The sequence below is a fragment of the Apodemus sylvaticus genome, chromosome 12 (genome assembly GCF_947179515.1).
Source record: "Apodemus sylvaticus chromosome 12, mApoSyl1.1, whole genome shotgun sequence".
In the NCBI taxonomy this organism is placed as follows: domain Eukaryota; kingdom Metazoa; phylum Chordata; class Mammalia; order Rodentia; family Muridae; genus Apodemus; species Apodemus sylvaticus.
In genome coordinates, this window is record NC_067483.1 from 39,888,309 (window position 1) to 39,912,746 (window position 24,438).

Below are 24,438 nucleotides of genomic sequence, written 5' to 3' on the forward strand. Positions count from 1 at the left end.
TGCCTGCACTCACCTGTCCCTGCTTTAAGGAAAAACAGAATAAAGCCTTCATGTTTACAACCTGTTTTGAATGGGTTCTTTTGGGTTTAGAGAATGAAGGACAGCTACATGGTCACATTTGGAGAATACTATGACAGATGAGGCTGGAGATGTAGTTTTATTGGTAAAATACTTGTTTTGCAAGTGTGAGAACCTGAGTTTGATCCCCAGAATCCACATTAAAAAAACAAAAAAGCTAGACATGGTGGCAGATGTGTCAATCCTGGCAACCAGGGTGATAAAGACATGTAGAGACAAGCAGATCCCTGCAGCGTAATACCTTGGGAATGAAAATTGAAGCCGGGTGGTGGTGCGCACGCCTTTAATCCCAGCACTTGGGAGGCAGAGGCAGGCAGATTTCTGAGTTCGAGGCCAGCCTGGTCTACAGAGTGAGTTCCAGGACAGCCAGGGCTACACAGAGAAACCCTGTCTCGGAAAAAAAAAAAAAAAGGAATGATAATTGAAGTTGTCCTTTGGCCTACACACACACAGACACAGAGAGACAGAGACAGGGACAAAGAGACAGACAGAGAGACAGAGAGACACAGAAAAACACACAGGCAGAGACATAGAGAGAAAGAGACAGAGAGATGGACAGAGAGCCAGTGAGAGATGGATTAGAGGGAGAATGTGACAAAACAGACACACACATACACACACACACACACAAATATTTCTGTGTGTAAGGTTGATGGCTTCCATCTACTGTCAACCAGATTCACATAGAAAATTTTCATACAACTTTGGCTGGGGAGTTTACAAAGAGATAGGCCCCATGTCCCCTAGGCCAATGGGGAGAAGCCTCAGGGCTATGACAGTAGAGTGTTGGTAAGTATACTGCTAGTTTAATGTCAGCTTGACTCAAGCTAAAGTCACCGGAGAGGAGGGTCCCTCAATTAAGAAAATACCTCCAGAAGATGGGGCTGTAGACAAGCCTACAGACCATTTCCTTGATTAGTGATTGATGGGCGAGGGTCCAGCCCACTGTGGGCGGTGACATCCCTGGGCTGGCGGTCCTGGGTTCTATAAGAAAGCAGGCTGAGCAAGCCATGGGGAGCAAGTCGGTAAGCAGCACCCTCCATGGCCCCTGCATCAGCTCCCGCCTCCAGGTTCCTGCCCTGCTCCTTGAGTTCCTGTCTTCCTTTGATGATGAACTGTGATGTGTACGTCAAACAGACCCTTTCCTCCGCATGGTCATGGTGTTTCATCCCCCAGGCTCCGTTCTGCTGAGCAACCCAACCCTCTATGGAATTCCCTGGGAAACCTGTGCCAGCATGCCCTGCGCACTCTGTGTGCCCCTGCCCCACGTGACCATGTACAGAGGCAATCTAAGTCGTCACCATGTAAGACCGTGGAATGTCAGACATCCAATACTCCTACCTCACACGTGAGAAGCACACAGACAGAAAGGCTAATTTGCCCAAGATCCCTCGGTGAAGAATCAAGCGGGGATGAATCCTGAAAAACTATCCTAGAGTCCAGCCCAGATGACTCAGCCCCTGGGGGTAGGGCTCCCACTTCAATCCCACCATGAGCGGTGCTGGCACAGGGACAGAGCACCAAACATCTTGCTTTTGGGTCAGGAGCATTCACGGGCTGTCTTCCATCTCCAGGCCTGAACACCACAGGCTTTGTTCAGCCTGCTTTCTTATTGAACCCAGAACCCCCAGCCCAGGGACAGCACCACCCACAAGGGGCTGGTGGGGGGCTCTTTTCCCACTCACCCCTCAGGCTGCCCATGAAGAGTATATAGCTTAGAGGATAAGAAAGCAGCATCAACCTGTAGTTCCTCATTCCTATTTTGATCCCTCCCCCCAAAAAAGCAAGGTACTGAGTGTCCCAAGCAAGCCCTGGGTATCTGTAGGATTTCACTCTCCTAAGGTTAAGGACCCAGGGCTTCTCTGAGGTGATATTTGTACAGCGGGAGCTGCTTTGCAGGCTGCTGGCACAGGGCTGAGAAAATGAGCCCGGACTCCCACTGATTATGTTCCCTTGTGCCGCAAGGTTTGCTTTTGCCTATTGCAAAAGAAAGAGCTGGAGGCAGTGTCCTCTCCAGTTCTGACATCCTGGGATGTCATGACCTCAAGTAGGTGATCCCTCCCCTCTCATCTGCTATGATGTCCAATACAGTGGCTGTGCGTGGTTGTTTGCATGCTTATTATGATTAAAGTCACACAAAATGTCACACTGGCCACATTTCAAGGGCTAAGTGGCCACATGAGGCTAGTGGCCCCTGTAAGATGCACCGGCATAGAAACTGCAGCCCAAGACCTGGGTGCTAAAGCAGCAAGGACCAAAAGGCCTTGTGGTGGAAAGGTCCCTGAAGAGGTCAGAGGGACAACTTGGGGACACAGAAACACATCCATTTTGTAGGCAGTTTTCAAGTGGGGCAGTGTGAGGTGGTAAGAAATGAGATCCCCAAGGTGAGCCTAGGTTTCTCTCTGCTAGAGGGCTGGCAGCTAACTGACTGGTCTTGCTGGGAGTAACCAGGGGAACACATGGCTAAGGGAGGGGCTTTCCAAAGGCTTCTTCCCATGTGTCTTCTCTGCACCGTATGTCTGCCAGGGGACTTAGCCCTTCCCCTTGTCACACTACATGCACGTAGGTCCCTAGGTTGTACCACAGCCTTTAATTACTTCTTTGCTCAACAAAGCACTGGGCTCCAGGCACCTGTGCGGCCACTATCTGTACCCAGTCAGCCTTGCAGGACAGGGAGGAAGACTTAAGGATTATTTAGTGAGCCAAACTCAATCTTGCTCAAAATCCTGGCTTACAATGTGCTCGCTCATATACTCATAAAGTACCCGGGAATGTTCAATCAGAGACCAGTCTGCCTCTGGGACACTCATCCCGCACCATCACCAGGCGGGTCTCCATCGAATGTGTGTGTTTGTGTGTGTGTGTTGCTGAATGATGCCTAGAAGTCCTTAGAAATGCAGCCCAACCTCTCCCAAGAGTTCAGAGATTTAATGGCAAGCCAAAGCCCACACTATAGGAGCATCCAATCTCCACATTCCAGGATGAGATTGAAACAAAGACAAGCTCTTCCTGTCTTAGCCCCAGCCCCTTACTCTAGACTACCGGGAAAGAGCTGGCAAAGAGCTGTGGGCTCCAATGAGAAACTAGTCAACCAGCCCTAGGATGCCCGAGTAGGAATTTGGGGCGGGGCCTGGGAGGCTCCGCCCTTTGCGTCATCAAGGCGGGGCATCACCCCCCACCCAGAGCTCCAGGTAGCCACCGAGCCAGCCGCCGGAGATGGCGAGCTGCACTCGTCCGGAGGCGGGGGCGGGGCGGGCAAGGGGCGTTACTGCTACCCATGATGTCACTGTCGCGGCGGACCTTGGCGATCCCCGGCCAGCTGTGTTGCCCGGCTGCGTGCCGAAGATCGGAACAGGCAGCTCGCTCATGAGTCATGGACTTCCCCTGGCCCCTCCTCGACCACTCCCACTCCCTCTCAGGGCCCCCCCGTAGGGGCTAACGCGGGCGCGGCGGCTCCGAGGGGGTGGGGCTGCTGGGAATGGCTGTGCCCCCTTCGGCTCCAGTGCCGTGCTCGCCCTTTTACCTGCGGAGGCAGGAGCCTTGCCCGCAGTGCTCATGGAGCATGGAGGAGAAGGCGGTGGCCAGCGCTGGCTGCTGGGAGCCCCCAGGGCGCCCGAGAGCCGCCGTCCCGTGCTTCGGCGTCACGGTAGACCAGGACGACATCCTCCCCGGTGCCCTGCGCCTCATTCGGGAGCTGCGGCCGCACTGGAAGCCCGATCAAGTTCGGACCAAGGTAGCCGAGAGGGCGTGAGGCCGGGGATGGGGCGCTGCATGGGCTGCAGAGGGGCTGCGTGGACGCCCGTCAGTGCATCCTCCCAAGTGCGGGTTCCAGGGTTGTGCGGCTGTTGCGCAGGAGAGGTTTTGGACCGTGGTTTGTCTACGTGTTTAGCTCTCCGTTTCTCTTTGATCCCTATGCAAAACGGGGCTCACGCTTCCCTGGACCCTCCCCATTCGCCTGCTCCTGAGGTTCCCAAGCATGCCGCCGCCGGAGGTCCACCTGCCCACTGTCAGCATGCTGCGCGTGCAGCCCCACCCCCTGTCGCTGCGAGCTTGTCCCCTAGTTGCTCAGAAGTGCTACCCAGCCACTCTGAAACCCGAGGAGGCACGAACTTTTAAAGAAACCTCTCCCTACACCCATGCTGTTCCTTAAACCTAACGTGAGATCCAAGCCTCGGGGATCTGAGCATTCCCTGTGGCCAAAGGAGCCAGCCCTGTGGAATTTGGAATCCCAGCTAAGCACGGAGACCTTCACATGGCCCCAGGCTAGCTCTGAGCAACGCCCCTTTCGCGCCCCCCCCCCCCCCGTGCATTTTCTTCCCACCTCAGCTGAATACTTTCTCCCACATACACCTGTGGGTAGAGCTGCCCACTGCCACCCCCCAGCCTATCTCCCTAGTTGTCGTCCTGCATTCTCATAAAAACCTACCCAGCCCTACACCCTGGGCAGGCTGCGGAGGGTCCAGGCCCCATGTCACAGACCTTCAGAGTAGGGAAGGAGCAGCAGTGAGGAAAATCTGGGCTCTGTGTGGTAGCATTCTCAGAAGACCTGGTCAGGAGCAAGGCAGTGAAGGTATGATTTGAGATTAGACCTAGCACTACATAGCAGATGCTAATCAGTACTCCCACTAGGCCTGACTTCCCACCCAGAAAGGGGGTTCAGGTGGCCTCTGAAATCCCAACCAGCTCTGCCCCATGGCGCCCATAAAACTTTAGTTCATAGTGTCTCCCTCCTTATCAACTTGCCAGAAAGTCTGTGTTCCCAACTCCTGTTGTCTCCTGTGTGTGTGGAATTCAGAGATTCAAGGACCTCTGGCCACCAAAACCCTGGGATGAGTGCCAACTTCAGTACCCTCCTCGTGTCTCTGCCACTGGACGGAGCAGGAGATGCGGCTCTGAGAGCCCTTGCCTGCCTTGGTGAGAGGCAGCTGGTCAGAGTGTCTGTCTGGGCAACTTCCAGCCCTCCGTGGCTACACTCTCTCCTGAGGTGGATTCTTTCAGGGCCAGGATGGAGAAAGGAGGGGAGGACCTTACCCACACTGCCTAGCGTGGCCATGGCCAGGGTGCTAAATACCATGCGCTGGAGGCACAGCTGGCCTGAGCGAGTGTGTCAGGGCTCACTGTGGCAGCCCCCCCCCTCACTTGAGTTCTCCTTTACTCCAAGGCAGAGTCTAGTGCTAGCCAGTGTGGGGTTGTGTTCAGCATTCAGATGAACACACTCTGCTTTGATTGAAGCCCTGGGAAGAGAGTGGACGATCGTGCCGCACCCTCCCACCCATGGATGCCCTCTCCCCATGCTAGCGCTTCAAAGACGGCATCACCAACAAGCTATTGGCCTGCTATGTGGAGGAGGACATGCGGGACTGCGTGCTGGTCCGGGTGTATGGGGAGCGGACGGAGTTGCTGGTGGACCGGGAGAATGAGGTCAGAAACTTCCAACTGCTGCGAGCACACGGCTGCGCCCCCAAACTCTACTGTACCTTTCAGAATGGGCTATGCTACGAGTACATGCAGGGTGTGGCCCTGGGACCAGAGAATATCCGAGAGCCCCAGCTCTTCAGGTGAGGATGGCACATTTTCTCTGAGGCTGTGGTTTTGATGATCTTGCCTATGAACAGTGAGGAAGAGTCATATGGCCCGCCATTGCCTTGAAAATGTTTGTTAGTGTGTTCAACTTAGAGGCTACACCATGCCACGGGCTTACAGCGGTATCCACGGGAAGGATGAGATCCAGGGAAACACAGCAGAGGCCAGGTTGTTACCCCACTCCACCCCACCCCCATTTCTCAAACCTTTGTCCATCTGTGTCTGATGTGGAAACATTCAGAAGTCCCGGGAATGAAGTCTGAGCCAAATTCTGAAAGCACACAGGATTTCTACCCCGCCTGCCTTTATTTATTAATTTTATTTATTTATTTTATTTTTACTGGAGTCAGAGTCCTAGAGTATGGAGACCAGGTTGGCTTCAAACTCAAAGAGACCCACATGCCTCTGCCTCCCAAGGGCTGGGAATAAAGGTGTGCGCCACCTTGCCCAGCTTCCGGCCTGTCTTTTGCAAAGATGGGAAAGTGTGAAGGGCCAACACACCTGTGCAGGGTAAACTAAGTCAACTTTAGCAGGCTGGAACAGCCTCTCCTCCCCCAGAGCTGAGGGCCCTTTGGGTTCCCTGACAATAAACACCCAAATTTATTGGAGTACTGCTGAGGCCTCCATGCAGAAGGCTCACAAGGACTAGGTCCTAGTCCCAGGAGATCCCTGGACGTGTAGGACCTAAGACCTGCGTTTAACCTTCAAGCCCTGTGGATACCACTGTAGAGCAGAGCGTATACCACACTCCACACTCTCTGCTCTGACTGAGGTAGGGCAGGGGCCAAGCAGTATCCTATTCTTCCCATCCCCCAGAATCGGATAAAGGCCACCAGACTACCATAGCGATACCTGAGGTCTACTCCTGCTGGGGACAGCAGTGCAGGGTCTGCCTAGGGACTTTGCTTGGCATATGCCGTGTCCAACTCAAGAAGAAGGAGACTTTTCTTGCATACCGAGGGCAGTAATGCCCACCTAAGGGTAGGCCTAGCCTCTTCGGTGCTGCCCACCAGTTGACCCGAGGAAGCCCATTTGGCTCTTTGCAACCACGTCTGGTCCTCCAGCCTCCAGTGCTTCCTCAGAGACTGCTGGGGGCCCCAGGACGGCGTATTTGAGTTCTGTGTTACAGCTGTGTGTCGGGTAGAGGGCGTGAAGGGTGTGCCCACTTACTCAGGGCTCACTGGAGTTTGATCTGAACGCACCCAACCTGTAGAAGTGAGGTCAAAGAAGGGTAAGGGGACCCTGCCCTGCTCCCCCTCGGGGCTCCTCCCTTAGTCTTGTGTAAATAAAGCTCAAATAGTGGCAGGGCCCCACCACTCCTAAATCTCCCTCCGCCTCTCTGAACCTCGGGCCTTTGCTCACCCTCTTTCTGGAAACAATTACCACTGTCAGGAAAATTGAAGGGGGATTTAGGTGCCAGAATAAGAAGTTGGTGTCTGGGGGAGAGCCAGAAATTGGGGGGGAGTGTGGGAGGTAGGCTTTTCCTTGGTGACTTTCCCAGGATGAAGCTTTTCCCATCCTGTCATGGTGACAGGGTATCTGCAGGAACGGCCCGCCCCACCCCTCCCCCACCCCATATCCCTTGAGCCCACCCCAGCCTGGTCTGCTGAAGCTCTGCAGCTTGAAAATGCTGAGCACTGGAGTTACTTCCGTTGCTCTTCAGACAACAGCTCTATTGACAGTCCAGGAGCAGCTCAGTTCTGAACCTTCCTCGGGAAGGAAGACTAGGGCGGGGCCCCGGGCCTGTGCCTGCTCTTCCCAGACCTTTAGTGAGCTCTCACCTCCCCCAGGACCTCTGACCCCCGTGCACCTACTCAGCCTCCGCCTGCCCTCCACCCTCGAGGAAGTGGGAGGTGTGGGGAGGAGCCTGAACTTGCCACTCTCCTGATAGTGGTCCCTTCCCAGGCTTGGCAAGGGGAGGAGTGTCCTCAGGACAGCTCTGTAACAAGGTTTCAAACAAGCAGCCCCTTTGTTGTCCTTCCCGGGGCTTATTATGCCAGCAACAGGCAGAGGCAAGGGAACCTCAGAAGCTGGGATGTTAGAGGTTTGGCAGGCAGTTAGGCTGGACTGCAGAAGGGAGGGCCGGCAGAGCCCAGCTGGGACAGACCCTCCCTCCATGCTGACCTCGGCACTGGCCTTGGTGCTCGCTTCTTATCAAGGTCCTTCCCTCCTCAGGAGCCAGCCCTCTACTCATCCCTGCACTCCCAGCACACCTCCCCGCTACCAATGCCTCCCCCAGGACCTTGAATAATGTCTGTGGGAGAACTGAAAATAGAAGGCTGGTTTGTTTGCGTCCTTGGTGTCCGCCCACCAGCATCAACTCCCAGTGGCGTCAGAAGGGGCTGCCCTGGGCCAGCCTCCCTCCCCACCTTGGCCAGACTGATAAGAGGCTAATATTTCCTCTTTCCCTAGCATCGACACCCACTGAGCTCTTCATAGAAAGGGACCTGCTGCCACCTCTTCTCAGGGGAGGGGGCAAAGTCCAGTGGTGGGGGGAAGAAGGCTCCTGCCCTTATACCTGGTTACCCCTGTGTTCTCAGGGGCTGCTATGGGAAGGCTGAGAAGAGCCAAGCTACTGGCCTGGGGCAAATGGTCCTCTGTTTTTCTGTGGCCCAACTCTGGGACTAGAAAAGCAGCAATGGCAAAAGGTCTTGCTGCATTTTCCCCGCCTCCTGCTGAAACAGTCTTTGGAAGACCAAGGGCTCGCAGGACCTGTAATGACCCCACAGGTGGCCTTCTGGCTAGTACCCAGAAGACCTTCCAGATCTTTGCTGGTCAAGAGAGGCTGAGGAGGAGGAGGAGGCCTGTACTGACACTCCTTATCTCTCCCTTCTCTGTTGTAGGTTAATTGCCTTAGAAATGGCAAAGATTCACACCATCCACACCAACGGCAGCCTGCCTAAGCCCACGCTCTGGCATAAGATGCATCGCTATTTCACGCTGGTCAAGGATGAGATCAGTCCCAGGTACGGAGATCTAAGAGGGCTCGGGGATGCCGCAGTCTCGGCCCTGCCCCCTACTCTTGGCTTCCGCCCACTCTTAAAGGAGATACAGGGATGCAGTGGCCAGTGAGGAGGAGTTTCTCCTGAGGACCTTCTATCCTGAGCCACAGGCCCAGCAGAGGGAGGCCGTTGGCTGCATCTCAGCAACAGGAAGCAGCAGATTTTGCATACTAGCACCTGTGTCTCTTTGACTTTTCTGTGTCAGGCAGCAGGATTAGGACAACGCCCTCTTTTTTTTTTTCCTTAGAAGAGACTAGTGTCGCTAGAGAGAGCTCTGCTCCCGTCAGGCTGTCGGTGTAAGGCTTGAGGCTCCCACATGAGGTCTTCACTCTTTTCGTGAGCAGTCTTCTGTCTTGGGAACCATGGGAGGGTGGCGCCTCTGAGCTCAGTGGGGGGGCATCAGGAGGAAACCCCAAGCCCTTGGGATGTCAAGGTCTGATAGCCTGGACTCCTCTTGTACCTGTGTAGCTTTGGAAACCATGTGCCCTCTTGTGTCCCAATCACACTCACTGCTCTTTCCAGAGACAGAGATTTCCCTCCCATCTATGCAAAATAGGGTCTCCCAACACTCCTTCCCCATCCCCCACTTTTTTGTTTGTTTTGGGGTTTTTTGTTTGTTTGGTTTGGTTTGGTTTGGTTTTCCAAGACAGAGCTTTTCTCTGTATAGCCCTGGCTGTCCTGGAATTCACTCTGTAGACCAGGCTAACCTCGAACTCAGAAAACTGCCTCTGCCTCTCAAGTGCTGGGATAAAAGGCATGTGCCACCACTGCCCAGCTCCATCCCCCATCCCCCCCCCCCCCCCCCCCGCTTTTTGAGACAGTGAAGCCCCCTCTGGCCTGGAACTCACTATGTAGACCAAGCTGGCACTGAACTCAGAGAGATTTGCCCGCCTCTATCTCCCAAGAGCTGGGATTAAAAAGTATGTTATCATACCCAGCATCTCCTTTTGAAATGTATTTGAATGTCCTTGACTGATGGATAATTATACATATGGTGTTCAGTGAGAAGATCAGGATGACCCGTGTCTTCACTTCAGATGGGCTTCACTTCTTTGTGCTGGACGCCCAAAGTCCTCACCTAGCAATTTTTGAACTATACAATTAATCTAAATGCCACTTGTGCTGCGGTGTCACAGGAGTCGGGTGGTAAGAGGGAGGTCTGAGAGAAAGGACTCTCATTCCCTCCTCTGAGGCGGCTGTCACCAACTCTGACCCCATTGTGTGTCTCTCACACACCCATGACTTTACACACCCAATGATTGTTCTCTGAGTGCCCAGCATGGCACTAGCTTGCCCTCTGTCATTCACATCCTGAGACAAGGACTTCTGTGTCTCTGAAGACGAGACTGTAGAATGTCCCTTCAGCCGACGCCATTATTTGACAGATGGAGACGGGACTTGCTGGTCACTAGGTGCAGGCCTGGTACTCGCACATGCTTGGATGTTACGGCTTGCCCTGACTGCTGTCCTGTGACGTTTTGGTGACTAATCTTGTCAGGAAGAGAGAGGTCCTTCATGAAGAGCTGGCCAACTTCCTTCATTCTTGTCATGCCCTTGTCTTCTGGGAAATCAGGGTTTAGCTTCTTTGAACCTGTCTGAGAGATCATCCCCCGACCCTTTGTAATGCTTTGCACGCCCCCGCCCCCCCCTCCCCAAGCAGGTCAGTGCTGAACAGGCATGAAAACTAAGTGGAGCATCTTGGACTCCAGGCTTTATGTCTTCATTCACTGGTCAAGCCCCGACTTACTCAGTCCTCCATTTCATAAACACTGACTGACTGGGATTAAAATGGTAGGAGACTGGAGGTGATTGTGACACAGGCCCTGCCCGTGAGGAGTTTAGAAGCCGGCTGTGTAAACAGAACATGCCTGTACTCGGCACAAGACGGCAGGGTGTGTAACACATAAGCAGGGATGGGAAGGGGCAGCAAAAGTCATCTCGGCAGAGGCAGCGGGGCCGCGATGAGAGGGGCTTCTCTGCCTCAGAAGACAGGCCTCCCCAAGGCTGCCAAGTCGGTGAATGTGGCTGGAACAGATGCTCAGGAGGCTAGGATGATGTTCAGGAGTGGGGGATGATGCTGGAGGGAAAGGGGCTTGGGTACCAGGCCAAGGAGCCAGGGCAGAAGGGAACAAGCATCAGGAAACCAGGGGGGTGCGTTTGGTTTCTGTTTGAGACAGAGTCTATTGAGTGTAGCCCACACTGGCCTCAAACTCCTGTAGTCCAGGCTACTCTGTCTTGAGTTCATGATCCTACTGCCCCAAATGCTAAGATTACAAGTGAGTGCCCCCTGCTATTACCACTATTATGAAGGTATCTGAGCCAGAACTATGGCTTAGGAAGGGATCATCTGGGCATAAGGACACCTCTGGCGAAGGAGCTGGCTATGCATCTGAGGTAGGGAGATAAGCTGTGGACAGGTTCCAGGACCATGAAACCCAGGCTAGGAGAGCCAGATCCTCTGTAGAGGGTTTGCTGAATGTACTTTGCCAGTCTAGGTTGGGGGAGGGGCTCTCATTGGCCCCAGGGCTGCACTGTAGGTGGTCCCTTCGAAGCTTGGAACACATATGGGCAACATTGCTTGGGACGGCTTGACGGGTGGTTGGGAATGGAGGATAGACTATGTCAGAGAGTGCAGAAGTGATTTGTGCAGTACTGGCTGCTTGGCCCTGGGTGGGCAGTGAGGGCACCTTAGGGACACAACGGGGGGGGGGGGGGGAATACTGATGGATGGACCAATGAGAGGGCAAAGGCAGAGAGCAAAGCAGTAGAAAATTGGTCCCTTAGGGGAGGACAAACTTTTGCTCCTCCACTGGGAACTGTTGGATATGGCCAAGGAAGCAGCAGTCCTTCCTGAGGCAGGAGTCCCAGGCCTTCCAGAGACCCCAGCCCCTCATCCCTTCTGCCATTTTGGGTGACAGTGTTGGCCACCCTACTGCCATCAGAGGTGGAGGAACTTGGTGCTGTTTAAGCAGAAAAGCTGGCAGAGGTCCACATCTTTAGGGAGGGACACCGTGCTGTCAAAGGGGCCCCTGGAGACAGGCCAGGATTGTTCTCATAGTAAAATATCACAGTGGCCTTGGTGTGGCCAGGGTAGGGTCAGACTGAGGCCAGAGACTGGGAGCAGGCATCCGGATTTCACAGCATGATTTTCAGACTGAGACCTGGGCAAAGCAAAGGAAGTCTCCTCAGTCCTTATCTTGAGATAGCCCCAGAGTAAAAAGGGAGTCTTAATGTAGCTTTCAGGGAGGGCTACATGCTGGGCTGAGGATGGAGCCTGGCCTTTCCCTCTGTCTGCGGCTGCCTTCTCAGAGACTGAGGGAACAGATCAGGGTATACAACCCTGTGGGGAAGACCCAGGAGAGGCTGGGAAGCCAGGTGGGCTGAGGTGTTGGGTCCGTGTGTGCCCAAGCTACAAGACATCTGGGATGATGCTTCTTTTATTTCTGGAGCCTTCATTTCCCAGTGGGGCCAAATAAAAGACCTAAGACCCCTCTGGCTTGCCTTCCCTCTCCTACAGGGGACAGTTTTGTTCGATGGAGATGAATTAGGACCCATCTCATTATTGTCTTCTGCTGTCCCAGGCAGAGAAACAGGAGCAGCCCAGCACCCCTCTCCCATGGGTAGTTCTGACTTTTGAAAGACTATACTGTTTGCCTTTTTTTCAGTGTACACAGACCTGTGTGTCCGAAAGGCCAAAGTTCAGAGCCCCTGAGTACAACGTGCCCTCACCCCCATGTCTGCATTGATTGACCTATGACAGATCATTCCCCTGCATGCTTGGCAGACAACGCTACTTTGGCGTGACATGGGGGTGGATAGATGTAGCCTCATGCAAGTTTGCTCAGCTTTCAAGCTGCTCTGGCAGGAGCCAGGGACAGGAAGCACTCATAACACAAACTGACAGGAATTAGTTGCTGGGAGTGGCCAAACAGGCCTCTCACAGCGCGGTGTGTTGGGAGGTGGTGGAGGGTGCTGTTGCTTCTCTGACAGTGCACAGTGTATAGTTTGCCTTCTTTCAGGTCTGTGAGATGACTGATTAGACCGCCCTCTATGAGGTTGTCAGCTGCTGGGGCCTGAGGGACACCAGGACACCCCTCTGCCATTTCTCCAGCCGGTCCTGGGGTTCTGCTATCAAGGAGTCTCATCTTACAGGAAGGAGCACAACCTCTCTAGGGATTTTCCAGCACTCATGGCCACTTCTGTACCCTTCCTCACCATTAATCCCACAGCCCTGTTCTCGATCCCTCTGGAGCCCCCTGGCCTATTGACATTTATTGTCTTCTCCTGGGTCCCCTTGCCTCACCCCTTCCCTTTCATAAAGTAGCAGGGATGCCATTTAGATAGTAACTTTCATCTTCTGCCAGCTACTTTTATGACCAGGTTTTAATCTGCTCCTCAATGTAACCATGGGAACCAGAAGGACAGGACACACTTATGTGTGACAAGAGCGGAGGGGGTGGCGGGGGGTGGGGGTGGGGGGGGCTTTGCTGGGCTGGCCTTTTGTCTGAGGTCTCAGTCATAAAGGAATGGTTGGGCTGGTTTGAGGCTTGCCTTTTGGAGTGAGCACTCCCCAGTGTGCAACCTTTTCCCCCACTGTCCAGCCTTTCTGCAGATGTTCCTAAGGTAGAGGTGTTGGAACAGGAGCTGGCCTGGCTGAAGGAACACCTGTCCCAGTTGGATTCCCCCGTGGTGTTCTGTCACAATGATCTGCTCTGCAAGAATATCATCTATGACAGTGACAAAGGTACAGCCCCTCACGCCCCTCAGAGGACACAAGCAGTTGGTTGGTCTGCTGACTTCCAGGAGAAATGGGCCTTGACTTCCGTTTTGCAAGGAGGGCACGGGTATGCCTCATGTTGACCTTCATGTGTGAGAAAGAAAAGGAAAAGAACAGGAAAGTCCCACTTAGAAAAACACATTCTAAGAGAGAACGTAAAACCTTAGATAGGAAGCTCTTGAATTAACATCAGGACACCCAAGCCATGTGTCCTGGTGATTATATGGCCTTCTGGAGAAGAGACATCATGGCTTCTCCAAGCCTTGAGTGGGCAGGGGGAGTGGGAAAGAGAAGAGAGGAGGGAGACTGCCTGCCTTTCGCTGTTGAGGAGAATGAAGCACCCCCCCCCCCCGAAATAAAGGTGTCCCTCATTATACAAGGCAGATTGGTTGGGATATGCCAACATGCATGTGTGCCCAAGTCTCCTAAAAACTTGCAGAGTGGAGCTAGGCAGGGAGAGTACTTGACTACCATGAGTGAGAACCAGAATCCTGCCCCCTTGCCCCCAAAAGCAAGTGAAAATAAATAAATAAATAGTATAGTATTTGCATGTGACCTCCATAGGACATCCTCTGGTACTTTCTGGCCACCTCCCAGATATACCCAATACAATAGAAATATTGTAAATAGGTGTTAAGGCATGTTGTCTTAGGAATGGCAAAGGGCAAACGTCTGTACATGTTTAGTGCACATGAATTTTTCAATTAGTATTTTATGTGTAGGATTATTTTGCCTGCATGTATGCCTATGTGCCACACTGATCCGGTGCCCACAGATGACAGAAGAGATGCTGCGTCCCATGGACCTGTAGTTACGGTTGGTTGTGAGCCACCCTGTGGGTGCTGGGGATCAAATTTCAGATCCTCTGCAAGGGTAGCCCATGCTCTTACCCACAGAGCATGGGTCTCAGTTCCTCGGATCCAATTTTCAAGATTTCCAGTCTATAGTTGAATCCATGGATGTAGGACCCACAGACATGGTGGGCAGAGATACTTGCTTTGCTTCTGATTCTTAGCTATGCTGTGGACCGGTGCCTTTAGATGGGGAAACTGAGGACCCAGCTGAGCTGGAGGGGGCCGGAGCTATGGGGAAGGCAGGTGGACGGATGGGAGCGGCCGGAAAGTGCCACAGATAACAGGGAGTGTAGTGTAGTAAGTAGAGGCTGCCCCGCCAGGCCTCTGCACCAAGTCCCAGCGGGTCCCACTCAGGGCTCTCATTGTCACCGCTGAGCCAATCTCTTCACAAGAGCCAAGCTCTCACAGCATCCCAGCTGTGTTTCTGCTCTGCAAAGGGCGGGAGTCCCACGCTTCTGCCCAGCACCCACTCCTTCTAAGTATCTGGTAAAGCATGACTCTTAATATAGTTAACAAAATATATTTATGTATATGGAACTCCCAATTACATAATGCCAACTTACAATGATAAAGTCTTATCCCAGTATTTCTAACCTCTCCAAAACACCAGCAATACTTCTGAAGCCATCTGGATAGTCCTGTCTCCCTCTCTCCACTCATGTCTTCCACCAAGCCTGCCTCCCTCTCCCTCCCTCCCTCCCTCCCTCCCTCTCTCTCTCTCTCTCTCTATATATATATATATACACACACACACACACACACATTTGATAGTGCGATCCACTGAGCCTCTTCCTCCTTAGCTCCTCCTCCTCTCTCCCCTCCAATCACTGGCCTCTCACTGCCTCAGTGTGGATGGATGGGAAATTTCTTGCAACAAGAGAGGGTCAGAGAGTATGTTGTGGAGGTCTGGAAGACTAACCGTGTCCCATTCCCAGATCTGGGACCAGTTCTCACTGCTTCTCCTCTCCCTCACAGGCCACGTGCGCTTCATCGACTATGAGTACGCAGGGTACAACTACCAGGCATTTGACATTGGCAACCATTTCAATGAGTTTGCAGGTAGGGGGTGCTGGCTCTGTGGGGAGGATCACACATGGTTCTAGACTTGACGAGAGTGGGGCACAGCCTGCTTTTAAAGAGCAACGCACCTCACAGAAGGGAACTTTCTGCCCAGAGCTGCCAGCCCATGGGGCGAGGGAAATGTACTCACTGTGGGGTTCCTAGGAGCTACTCAGCCTGCTGTGTCTGTTAGGAAAAGACCCCCTTCCAAACCGGGCTCAGGAGCACTGCCCTGTGCTCTCAGCTACGTAGAAGGCTGAAGCAGAAGGATCCCAGTTTAAGGCCTGTCTAGGCTATAGAGTGTGTTCAAGGCCAACCTGGGCAACTTGATGAGACCTCCCCCCCCTCAATCTTAAAATTAAAGATAGTTACGGATATATCTCAGTGGTAGAGCACTTGCCTGGCATGTGCAGGAATCTGAATTAATTCAATATACAGTACAAAAAAGAAAAAGAAAAGAAAAAGGAAGGAAACAAAGACAAAAAATATCCTTCCTTAGGCAGAGCCCCCACAAACTTGGCTTACACTTTCATGCCATGCATAACTTGTACAATTGCCCATGAAGGCCCTGAACGTAGATATGTGACCAAATAAATTGTAAATAGCTGTTTTCATGGTGTCCTGAAGCGAATAATCTAGGCAGTCCAAGTGAAAGCGTTTTCTGCAACTCGATTTTGCAAGTTTCAATCCCGGTTTTGTTGTTATTCCTGGCGGGATTGGGGTTGCTGTCTCGGTGGCTGTAAGGTGGGGATGGTGTGGCGCCTATGTCACACATAGGCTGGGTGTGCTAAAGCATGCCTCCCATCCCAACACTCAGAAGGCAGAGTGGGGGGGGGGGCAGATCTGTTGTGAACTTGAAGCCAACCTGGTCTAAAAAGTAAGTTCCAACACAGCCAGGACTATATAGAGAGACCCTATCTCAGCTCTCTGGGGGCAGATCAGAGGGAGGGAGGTGGGCCTCGGCTGAGCTTTGATGAGCTGTGGGGAGGTCTGCCCTGAGGGCATTATGCCTGGCAGTGCTAAACTGCAGAGAGGCCGCTGCAGAGGCGTGAATCCTTTGCACAGAGCAAAGTTCAGCTGGAGCTTGTCCAAAGTGGGGGGGACTGTATCCTCTAGGAGCTGGCCGGCCAGCCCAGGCAATGGGAAGATACAGGTCCGACCAGCCCTGCCTCCAACTGGCTGGGTGTGCTGGGCCTTCTCATCTGCAAGGGGATGCACTACCCAAAGGCTTGGAAATCAGGAATTCTGTGTCTAGGGGACATACGGAACAAGTAGGAAGGGGTATAGAAGGGAACTGAGAGACCCTGGAGACGGTGGCCCGGCTCTGCTCCCACCTTAAACAACTTCTTTCCTGTTCCTGGCCTCCCCTTGCAGGGCACATGCCTGGGAAGCAGCTTGAGGGCCCTTGGGACAGGGAAGGGTGCAATCGTGGGGAGGCTGTCAGTCGTGGGGAGCAATGGAGGTGGGACATGCCTGGGGAATGCCAGTGCAAGCAATGGCGGGCACTTAACACTGGTAGCTAAGCCGGGCTCCTTGTCTGAAAGGTGACAGAATTAGGCCTCTGAGGTGAAAGGGCCGCCTGAGGTCAAGAGTTGCCAAGCCTGAGACTTCCTGCGAAGCATCGCTTTCTAGAAGGGCAGGCACGCGATGGCACTGCCTTGGGATTCCCACCACATACAGGGGCAATACCTGGCCTTTGACCCCTCAGCCAGCCTCTTTCCTCAGCCCTTGGCAAATGGTACCCAGCTGGGAAGAGGAGACCCCTCCACCAGTGAGGTTATCCTCACACAGTTCCTCCTCAGGCCAGCCCACAGCTCAACAGAGACGACTCCTGGGCTCAAATGTGAGAGGAGCTTTTCCAGTAACTTCTGTCTCCCCTGCTCCCTAGGTGTGAATGAGGTTGATTACTGCAGGTATCCAGCTCGGGAGATCCAGCTGCAATGGCTGCGTTATTATCTTGAGGCGCAGAAGGGGACAGCTGCATCCCCCAGGGAGGTGGAGCGGCTTTATGCACAGGTCAACAAATTTGCTCTGGTGAGTGCTGGGGCCCGCCATAGCCTCCCACCCAGAGCTTAGAGTCCGTTGTTTTTAGCCTTCTATTGCTGTGACGATACACGATACACCATGGCCAAAAGCAACTTGGGTGGGAAAGGGTTTATCTTGCCTTACAGCTTGAAGTCCGTCATCCAGGGAAGTCAGGGTAGGAACATGCTAGCAGGAACTGATAGAAGCTAGGAGTGCTTCTTACTGGCTTGCGCCCCACAGCTTGTTCAGTCTGCTCTCATCAAGGCCACCAGCCTAGGGAGTAGCACTGCCCACAGTGAGCTGGGTCCTCACAAATCAGTCTGGAAAATGCCCTACAGACCTGGCCTGCAGGTCAATCTGGTGGAGGTATATTCTCAATTTAGATTCCCTCTTCCAAAATGACTCTAGCTTGAGTAAAGTCGACGTAAAACTAGCCGCTCCAGTTGGGGACTTTACCCTACTTAGAAAATGTCAGAAAACAACCATTGCAGATATTCTCTTAATGTTCCTACTGTCCCCTGCCAGCTAGCCTGGGCGCTCACCTCTCTAGAGTAATTCCAAGAAAGACCTCACCCAGCAAATCTGTACAAATGGACAGTTCTCTCTGCTAGCTAACCTTAGCATTTCATACTGCAAGACGACCCTTCTTGTAACCACTACCTGGCTCACAACTCACCAGCCTGGCCTCCGGGCTCCTCCCACCAGCACTGCATTAGGGCATTCAAGTGGGTATGCCACTTCTCCAAGGAAAACGGTTCATGCCAGGTGTACCCCGGTGTGTGCCTAGGGGACTACCAACACATGGGGAGACAAGCCAGGCCTCTCCAGATCTCACAATTCATTGAAGCTTAGAAAATTAGCCATTTCTGTGATCGATTGTCCTGGTTCACACTAGCCCAAATCCAACCCTCTTCCTCCCTTGTTGCACCTTAAGAACACATCTCAACTTTTAAGCCAAAATAATCCCATTTCCAGCTGGCTCACCTACGCCCCTTCTAAACCATGAGAAGGGAAGTAGAGAGAACTCTTGGTAGCAACAGTGTGGCCAAAACTTGCGGTGGAATGGGAGAAGCCCCAAGGGTACGCCCCCATGCCTGGGAGGGGGATAGTGTAGCTTTGAGAGGTAGGTAACTGGGAATCACAGCTTTCTCGCTCTTTGAGCCTGGGGTGGAGGGAGGCAGGCTGGGGGACCCCACCTCCTGCTGACCTGGATGCCAGGATCTGGGTGGAACTGGCTCTGCTTTGTCTTTCGCAAGTAGGCAGTGAGACCCCGAGTGCTGCCCAGGGGTCCAGCCTCCACTTCGTCCCACAGTGGGCAGTGTTTAGCTCTGCAGGACGCACGGTGGTTGCGTCTCTCTCGCTGAGGGTTGTGACAGGTGTGGCCTTGTAAGGCTGACTCTCTCCGGCCTGTCTGCAGGCATCCCATTTCTTCTGGGCACTCTGGGCACTCATACAGAACCAGTACTCCACCATCAGCTTTGATTTCCTCAGGTGCGTATGGGGAGTTGCGGGAAGATGGTTGTGGGCAGCAGGGAATTGTGGGAAGATGGGTGCGCGGCAGCGAGAAGGGAAAACCTTGAGCACCACATGACCAAAGCTAATCAGAACTGAACCGTCAGAGGCCTTCCAGTGTGCAGCTGACCCATTCCCAGCAGGAGCTGTCTGGAAAGTCCCACCAAACGTAGTGAAGACGCTCCCATCCGCCACTAAACCTCTACCAGCGGTTCTCAACCTGTGCACCCTGACCCCTTTGGCAAACCTGTCTCCAAAAAATATTTACATTACAACTCGTAACAACAGCAAAATTACAGTTAGTTATGAAGTAGCAATGAAAATAATTTTATGGTTGGGGGGGGGGGAGTCACCACAACATGAGGAAACTGTATTAAAGGGTCACAGCATTAGGAAGGTTGAGAACCACTGCTCTGAACTGTCCTTCCCAGCATCAGGGCCCACACTACTGGGGCCATCCTAGCCAGAGCCTGAAAACCAGTGTGAAGCATAGAGGATGGCCCAGCTCTGAGTTCGAGGCCAGCCTGGTCTACACAGTGAGCTCAAAGGTAGCCAGGACTGCACAGAGGAAACCCTGTCTCCAAACAGTTGACTTGGCTAGACTTGGCTGAGTTTGAGCTTGAGGGCCGTCCTCAGTAGGCTGTCAGGTACCCCGCTCACCCACTCCCTTGCCTGTCTCTGGCAGGTATGCCGTGATCCGCTTCAACCAGTACTTTAAGGTAAAGCCTCAGGTGTCGGCCTTGGAGATGCCAAAGTGACCAGCCTTCTGTCTCTCCATGTCCTCTTGCTGCCAGAACTGCTCCCCAGGGTACCCTTCTGCCTTGGAGTTGACACCCTGGGGTAAGGTGGGCCCCCTAGTGGGTGCCGATGAAGACCTCATTTTCCTGTTTGGAGGGGCTGAGTCCCAGCGCTGGGGGGTGGGACCCCCTTCACCCTGCCAGGCTTGGAGAGGAAGTGCCTGCAGAGAGCTGGGGCCTGGACTGCCCCTCTGAGAGAGCACACCGTTGCCCGCCCAGGCTTGGGCTGCTTCAGTTAGTCCTTGACCCTTCCTAGTAGGGGAGGGGAGGGCTCATTTCTACCTCTGGTGCCCCGAGCCTCCAGCTGAGCGATGGAGGCCCCAGGTGAGAGACGCTGAGCTCCAAGGCGGCAGGAAGCCAGCTCGGCTTGTCATCTTGTCATCTTGGAGAGAGAGGTCCCAGCTGCGCTCGACAGCTCCTCCTGAAGCTGCCTCATCTGAGGCTGCCGACTTCAAGCCAGATGCCATCCAGTCACCCCTTCCCCAGGTCCCCTCCTTGTGCTGTTCCTGCTAGGTCCCTGCAGAGGAGAGGGATGACAGACCTGGAGTAGGCATGACCTTGGGTTAGGTGGCAGGTACATGGTACCTGTCTTCTATTCTCCCTGTTCTAATCTCCCTTCTATTCTGAATTTAACCGTGATCTTCCCATTGGGGATTGAATGGTGGAGGACAAGGGGGCGGGGCGGAGGCACCTGGAGACCAGCACAGTTGCCCGGGCATGGCCAGATACTGAAGGCGTTGCCAGCTCAGCACCCACCTCCCAGTCCTTACAGTCCTAAGGGGTTCCGGGATAGCCCCCTACTGTGATTCATTTGTAGATTTATCATGGTTTTCTGCATTAAAATGTTTGTTTCTGGAATGCGGTCTTGGAAGGACAGTGGAGTCCGATTGGTATGCATGCATGCGGAGGAGCCGGGCCAGACTCAGCTCCCTTCTGCTATGCCTTTGGGGTTCACTCCTGCTTGAGTACACCTCTGTGCCATCATTGTTGGGGGGCTCCATGGTCACAGATACTAATGGAGGACCGGGGGGAAAAGATGTGCCCGGGCATACAAATGGTGCCAGTGTTGGGAAGGAGGGGTGCTCACGGTCACCTGGAGACTCAGGTGGCCATGGACAAATTACATAGCAAGGCCCACCTTATTCTCTTCAGCCACCCCGGAACCAAGGGCAGAGCGAGCCCCTGTGCAGCTGGCTTCACGTGCAGCCTGAGGCACTTTGTCCTGATAGCAACCAGAAGAACATACTGTCCCTGCTTCTCCCCATCTGCCCTGCCCTGTTTCTCACGGGAAGGGATGAGGCTCCCGTTGGCCAGAGGATTTGGGGTGCTGATGGAACAGCAGCTAGATGAGACCCGTGGACAAAGGTGCCCGGAATACCTTTGGTAGTGGGGGGACAGTCCCTCCAGAATGCATAGGACCAGCCATAGGTCCAAAGGAGGAACTGGGAATAGCCCCAAGATTATGGGATCTAATTGTCTGAGATGGGCGTTTGGGGTGACCTTAGGGGCTTTGAGCCAAGCAGCTCCCCCTAGAGGCCCTTAACAGCTAGAGGCCAGAGAAGTTTCCAGAACCCTGGGCAAGTCTCTTGTTGTTGGCCCCTGCCTCAACGCTGGACAGGGCACCGAGGTGTGAGGACAGCAAAGAAAGACAGCCAGGGCTCTGAAGGACAGAGCCAGGAGTCAGGGCACTTCCTCATCAACTGGCCCTCGTTCTTGGCAAGGTGTGAAGGTGTGGCCTTAATTCCACTATGTCTAGTCTCACCAGCATGAAAAAATAAGAACACCCCCCCCCCCCATGCCAAGTCTACCCCATAGTTCTTAAAGTTCCCTCTTACTTCCCAACATCTTCGCTGAAGGGTAAGGGAGGGTGTGTGTGTGTGTGAGAGAATGTTGAGACTCTCAGCTCAGGTTCAATCAATAATACACAGAGCATCTATCTCTGCCACCCAGAAAGTCTTTTCCCTCTTGCCTCGTCTGGTGGGCTGGATGACCCTCTGACCATCTAAGGGTATACCTGTTAGGATCCCTCTTTTTCAGAGGCAGACTCCGGGCCCCTCCAGATGATGCAGCTTTTCCTAAAGAAGGGGTTTGGACTGGAGCAACACACCCGGGACCCAAGCCCTGTGAGGAGCACACACTGCCCCATCGCCCCCCCCCCCCCTTGGAGAACCCCATTAATTTTGAGGAATGTTGTCCTTTCCTCCAGCCCTATCTCCAGCAACGATTCAGTCACAACTATGCTGAATTGAAATCTTCATTCAAAGTGTAAGGAGTTTTGAAGAACACACTAGAGACCCCGCTCCCTTAATAAGTGTGGCGGGCAGCCCTCCTGAGATAGTGTGAACCCTCTTGGGGGATGAGCCTTTAGCTTTCACTGGGTTCAAGAGGCTGCCTCTCCCAAAGGATAGGCAAGCAAGACTCATGAAGTTTTAAGTCTCTTCCTTTCAGTGAAGCCCGGAGGGGGGGAGCTGAGCCACCGTTCCCCCAGGCTGCTGCTGTGTCTCCCTCACAGTGTCCATCACAGGCCTGTCCTAGGTCTCTTGTCAAAGCCAGTTTTTCAGACACTTTGCCTGATGCTCCCATGAGCTGCCACCAGGGGGCAGAAGCGACTGGCATGCGCCAGACTTGGGAATGTGGTCAGGCCAGCCTCCTGGCAGAGAAAAATCACATTCTGAAATGGTTGGTCTTTATTACACCATCAGAAAAAACAAATATGCTGGTTAAGTTATTCATCATTATCTTCTTAGTAACAAAATAAAGCACTATCTATGTTTACAGTCATAAAAAGAAACAGTCTGGAGAGAAATAGGGTCGACAGAGGTGGGGAGGAAGGCGCCTGGCCATGAGGGGTTTCGGGTCATTTCCCTGACCCAGGGCAGCTCCAGATCTTTGAAGCTAGCTGCTAATGGTCTTTGATTTTCATGGGACACAACCAGGAAGATTCCCTAAGAAAGGATGGGGGAGGGGAGAACCCACTCTAAGCTCAAGAAGAAGGCATGGAGACCGGCTGCCATGGGTTCCCTCTGCAGGGCTGTCACGGACAAAAAAAAAAAAAGGCCCCTGTGCCTGCGACACAGGTTGGGAATAAGGGCCGAGCCCCTTGGAGGCCTGGGCTCGCTCTCACGGTCCTGGGAGCTAAAAATGGCTCCGTGGGAACCGACTGGCAAAGTCAGAAGGGAGGAAAGGGGTCATGGGGTCAGGAAACTGCCAGTCCCAGGGGCAGGCCGGGCCCTACAAACACCCACAAACACCCAGAGGATACGGCGGGTATGGTGGGAGCAGGGACAGACGAAGGAAGAGAGCCATGTACACGGGGAGGAAATACACAGAACCTGAGACACCAGACTGACAAAGAGGTAGCAATTTGGGGACGAAGGAACACAGAAGCCCCCAGAGAAGCATCAAGACACACGTCACATCGACATGCCTGGCTCACGGTGGCCACTCTGCAAACACCTTCTGCCGGCAGTGGCGGGATGAAGATGCGAGCCACGCACAGACACGCAGTAGCCAGAGGCACGTGGACTTGGAAGACAAAAACAGGACAGCCAGACTGCACAGAGTTCAAAGTAACCCAGGTGCCAGAGGGGTGACCTGGGAGCCTGCAGGGCAGACATGTCGTCCCACAATGGCTGGTCTGGGCCAAGACAAAAACAGAGCATGTGACCTTAGGGGTCCCCTTGAGTGGGCAGACATCCAGGAGGGTGTATATCCAGTGGTCCCTGGCCTTTAGCCCCAAGGGCTAACACACTCAGCCAGCTTGGTTCGCGGCAGCCACGTGACTCCCACCCAGCCAGGCCATTGGCTCCTCAGATGTGCCCGGAGGTTGTGATGAAGAGGAGGAGCCCCACCTTGGGAATGTATCTACAAGTGCAGTTTCACCCATCGCCTGGGCACACCCAAGTCCAAGTACCAGACAGTTCAGGAAGGCTGGCTGTGCTTGTCGGGGTGGGAACAAGGTCTCTCCCCCAGCAGTGACGGGCCGGGCCCAGCTAGCTAGGGATCAGTCTGTGAGTACCACCAGCTCCTCATCACTCTTCTCGTCACCCTCCGAGTCCGAGTCCTCGCTGTACCGGTACATCTCTCCATCGGCCACCGAGTGCCTGTCATCTCTGCCCTCCCCTTCCTCCCGGAGACTGCAGGTATTGATGATGACAGGCATGTTGGGGTCCAGGCTCTGGGGGTCATAGTGCTCCACCAGCGGACGTGCCAGGGGCATACCTGCTGCCCGAGGGAACAGGATATCTGAGCTCACCTGTGCCTGGCCAGCCTGCGGGCTGAGAGGCAGAGAAAAGTCGCAGTTACAGATGTACCCACGAGCCCTCCCAGCCCTTCCAGCCCTCCCAGTCCTCCCAGCCCTCCCAGCCCTCCCAGCCCTCCCAGCCAGCTGGGTAACCAGCGTATGCTGGCCCCTGTGTGTGCCTCCTGATGGCTAAATTCACTGTCACCTATATAGCTGGAAAACTCAGAGCTGAGGGACAGTGGGACAGTGGCACGTGAATATTATTTCATTTTAGTGTCATTGTCTACAGAACTCCACTCTAGTGCCTGCTACAGTCAAATAAGGCACCGTCCTATTGGATGTATACCTGTGGTGTTCTGAATTTGCCCTGCGTTTTCAGGCAGCAGGTGCCCCACAGTCTAGGTCTTATACCCAATCCCCCAGTCACCACAGTCTCACACTAGTCATTATCCATCAAGGATCACACACAGGTAGAGGACACACAAATCTGCACCCAGATCCTTGCTGG

General features: G+C 53.7%; 2 protein-coding genes across 4 annotated transcripts in view; one reads left to right on the top strand and one right to left on the bottom strand.

The window, feature by feature from the left end:
- The first annotated feature begins 3,379 nt into the window (after positions 1-3,379).
- On the top strand, positions 3,380-20,545 carry Etnk2 (ethanolamine kinase 2). The gene is made up of 8 exons (XM_052200924.1): positions 3,380-3,811; positions 5,377-5,636; positions 8,505-8,627; positions 13,265-13,407; positions 15,270-15,353; positions 17,242-17,387; positions 18,796-18,869; positions 19,576-20,545. The coding sequence occupies exons 1-8, from the start codon at positions 3,557-3,559 to the stop codon at positions 19,646-19,648; spliced, it is 1,158 nt and encodes a 385-aa protein (XP_052056884.1). The 5' UTR covers positions 3,380-3,556; the 3' UTR covers positions 19,649-20,545.
- A 1,801-nt stretch (positions 20,546-22,346) lies between these two features.
- Positions 22,347-24,438, bottom strand: part of Sox13 (SRY-box transcription factor 13) — a 45,237-nt gene continuing 43,145 nt past the window's right edge. For 2 of the 3 annotated variants that reach the window (XM_052200714.1, XM_052200712.1), the window contains exon 14: positions 22,347-23,964. In XM_052200714.1, coding sequence (XP_052056674.1) covers positions 23,691-23,964 — 274 coding nt within the window. In that variant the 3' untranslated portion in view covers positions 22,347-23,690. The remainder of the gene's footprint in view (positions 23,965-24,438) is intronic. The other variant, XR_007980478.1, reaches the window with a different exon arrangement.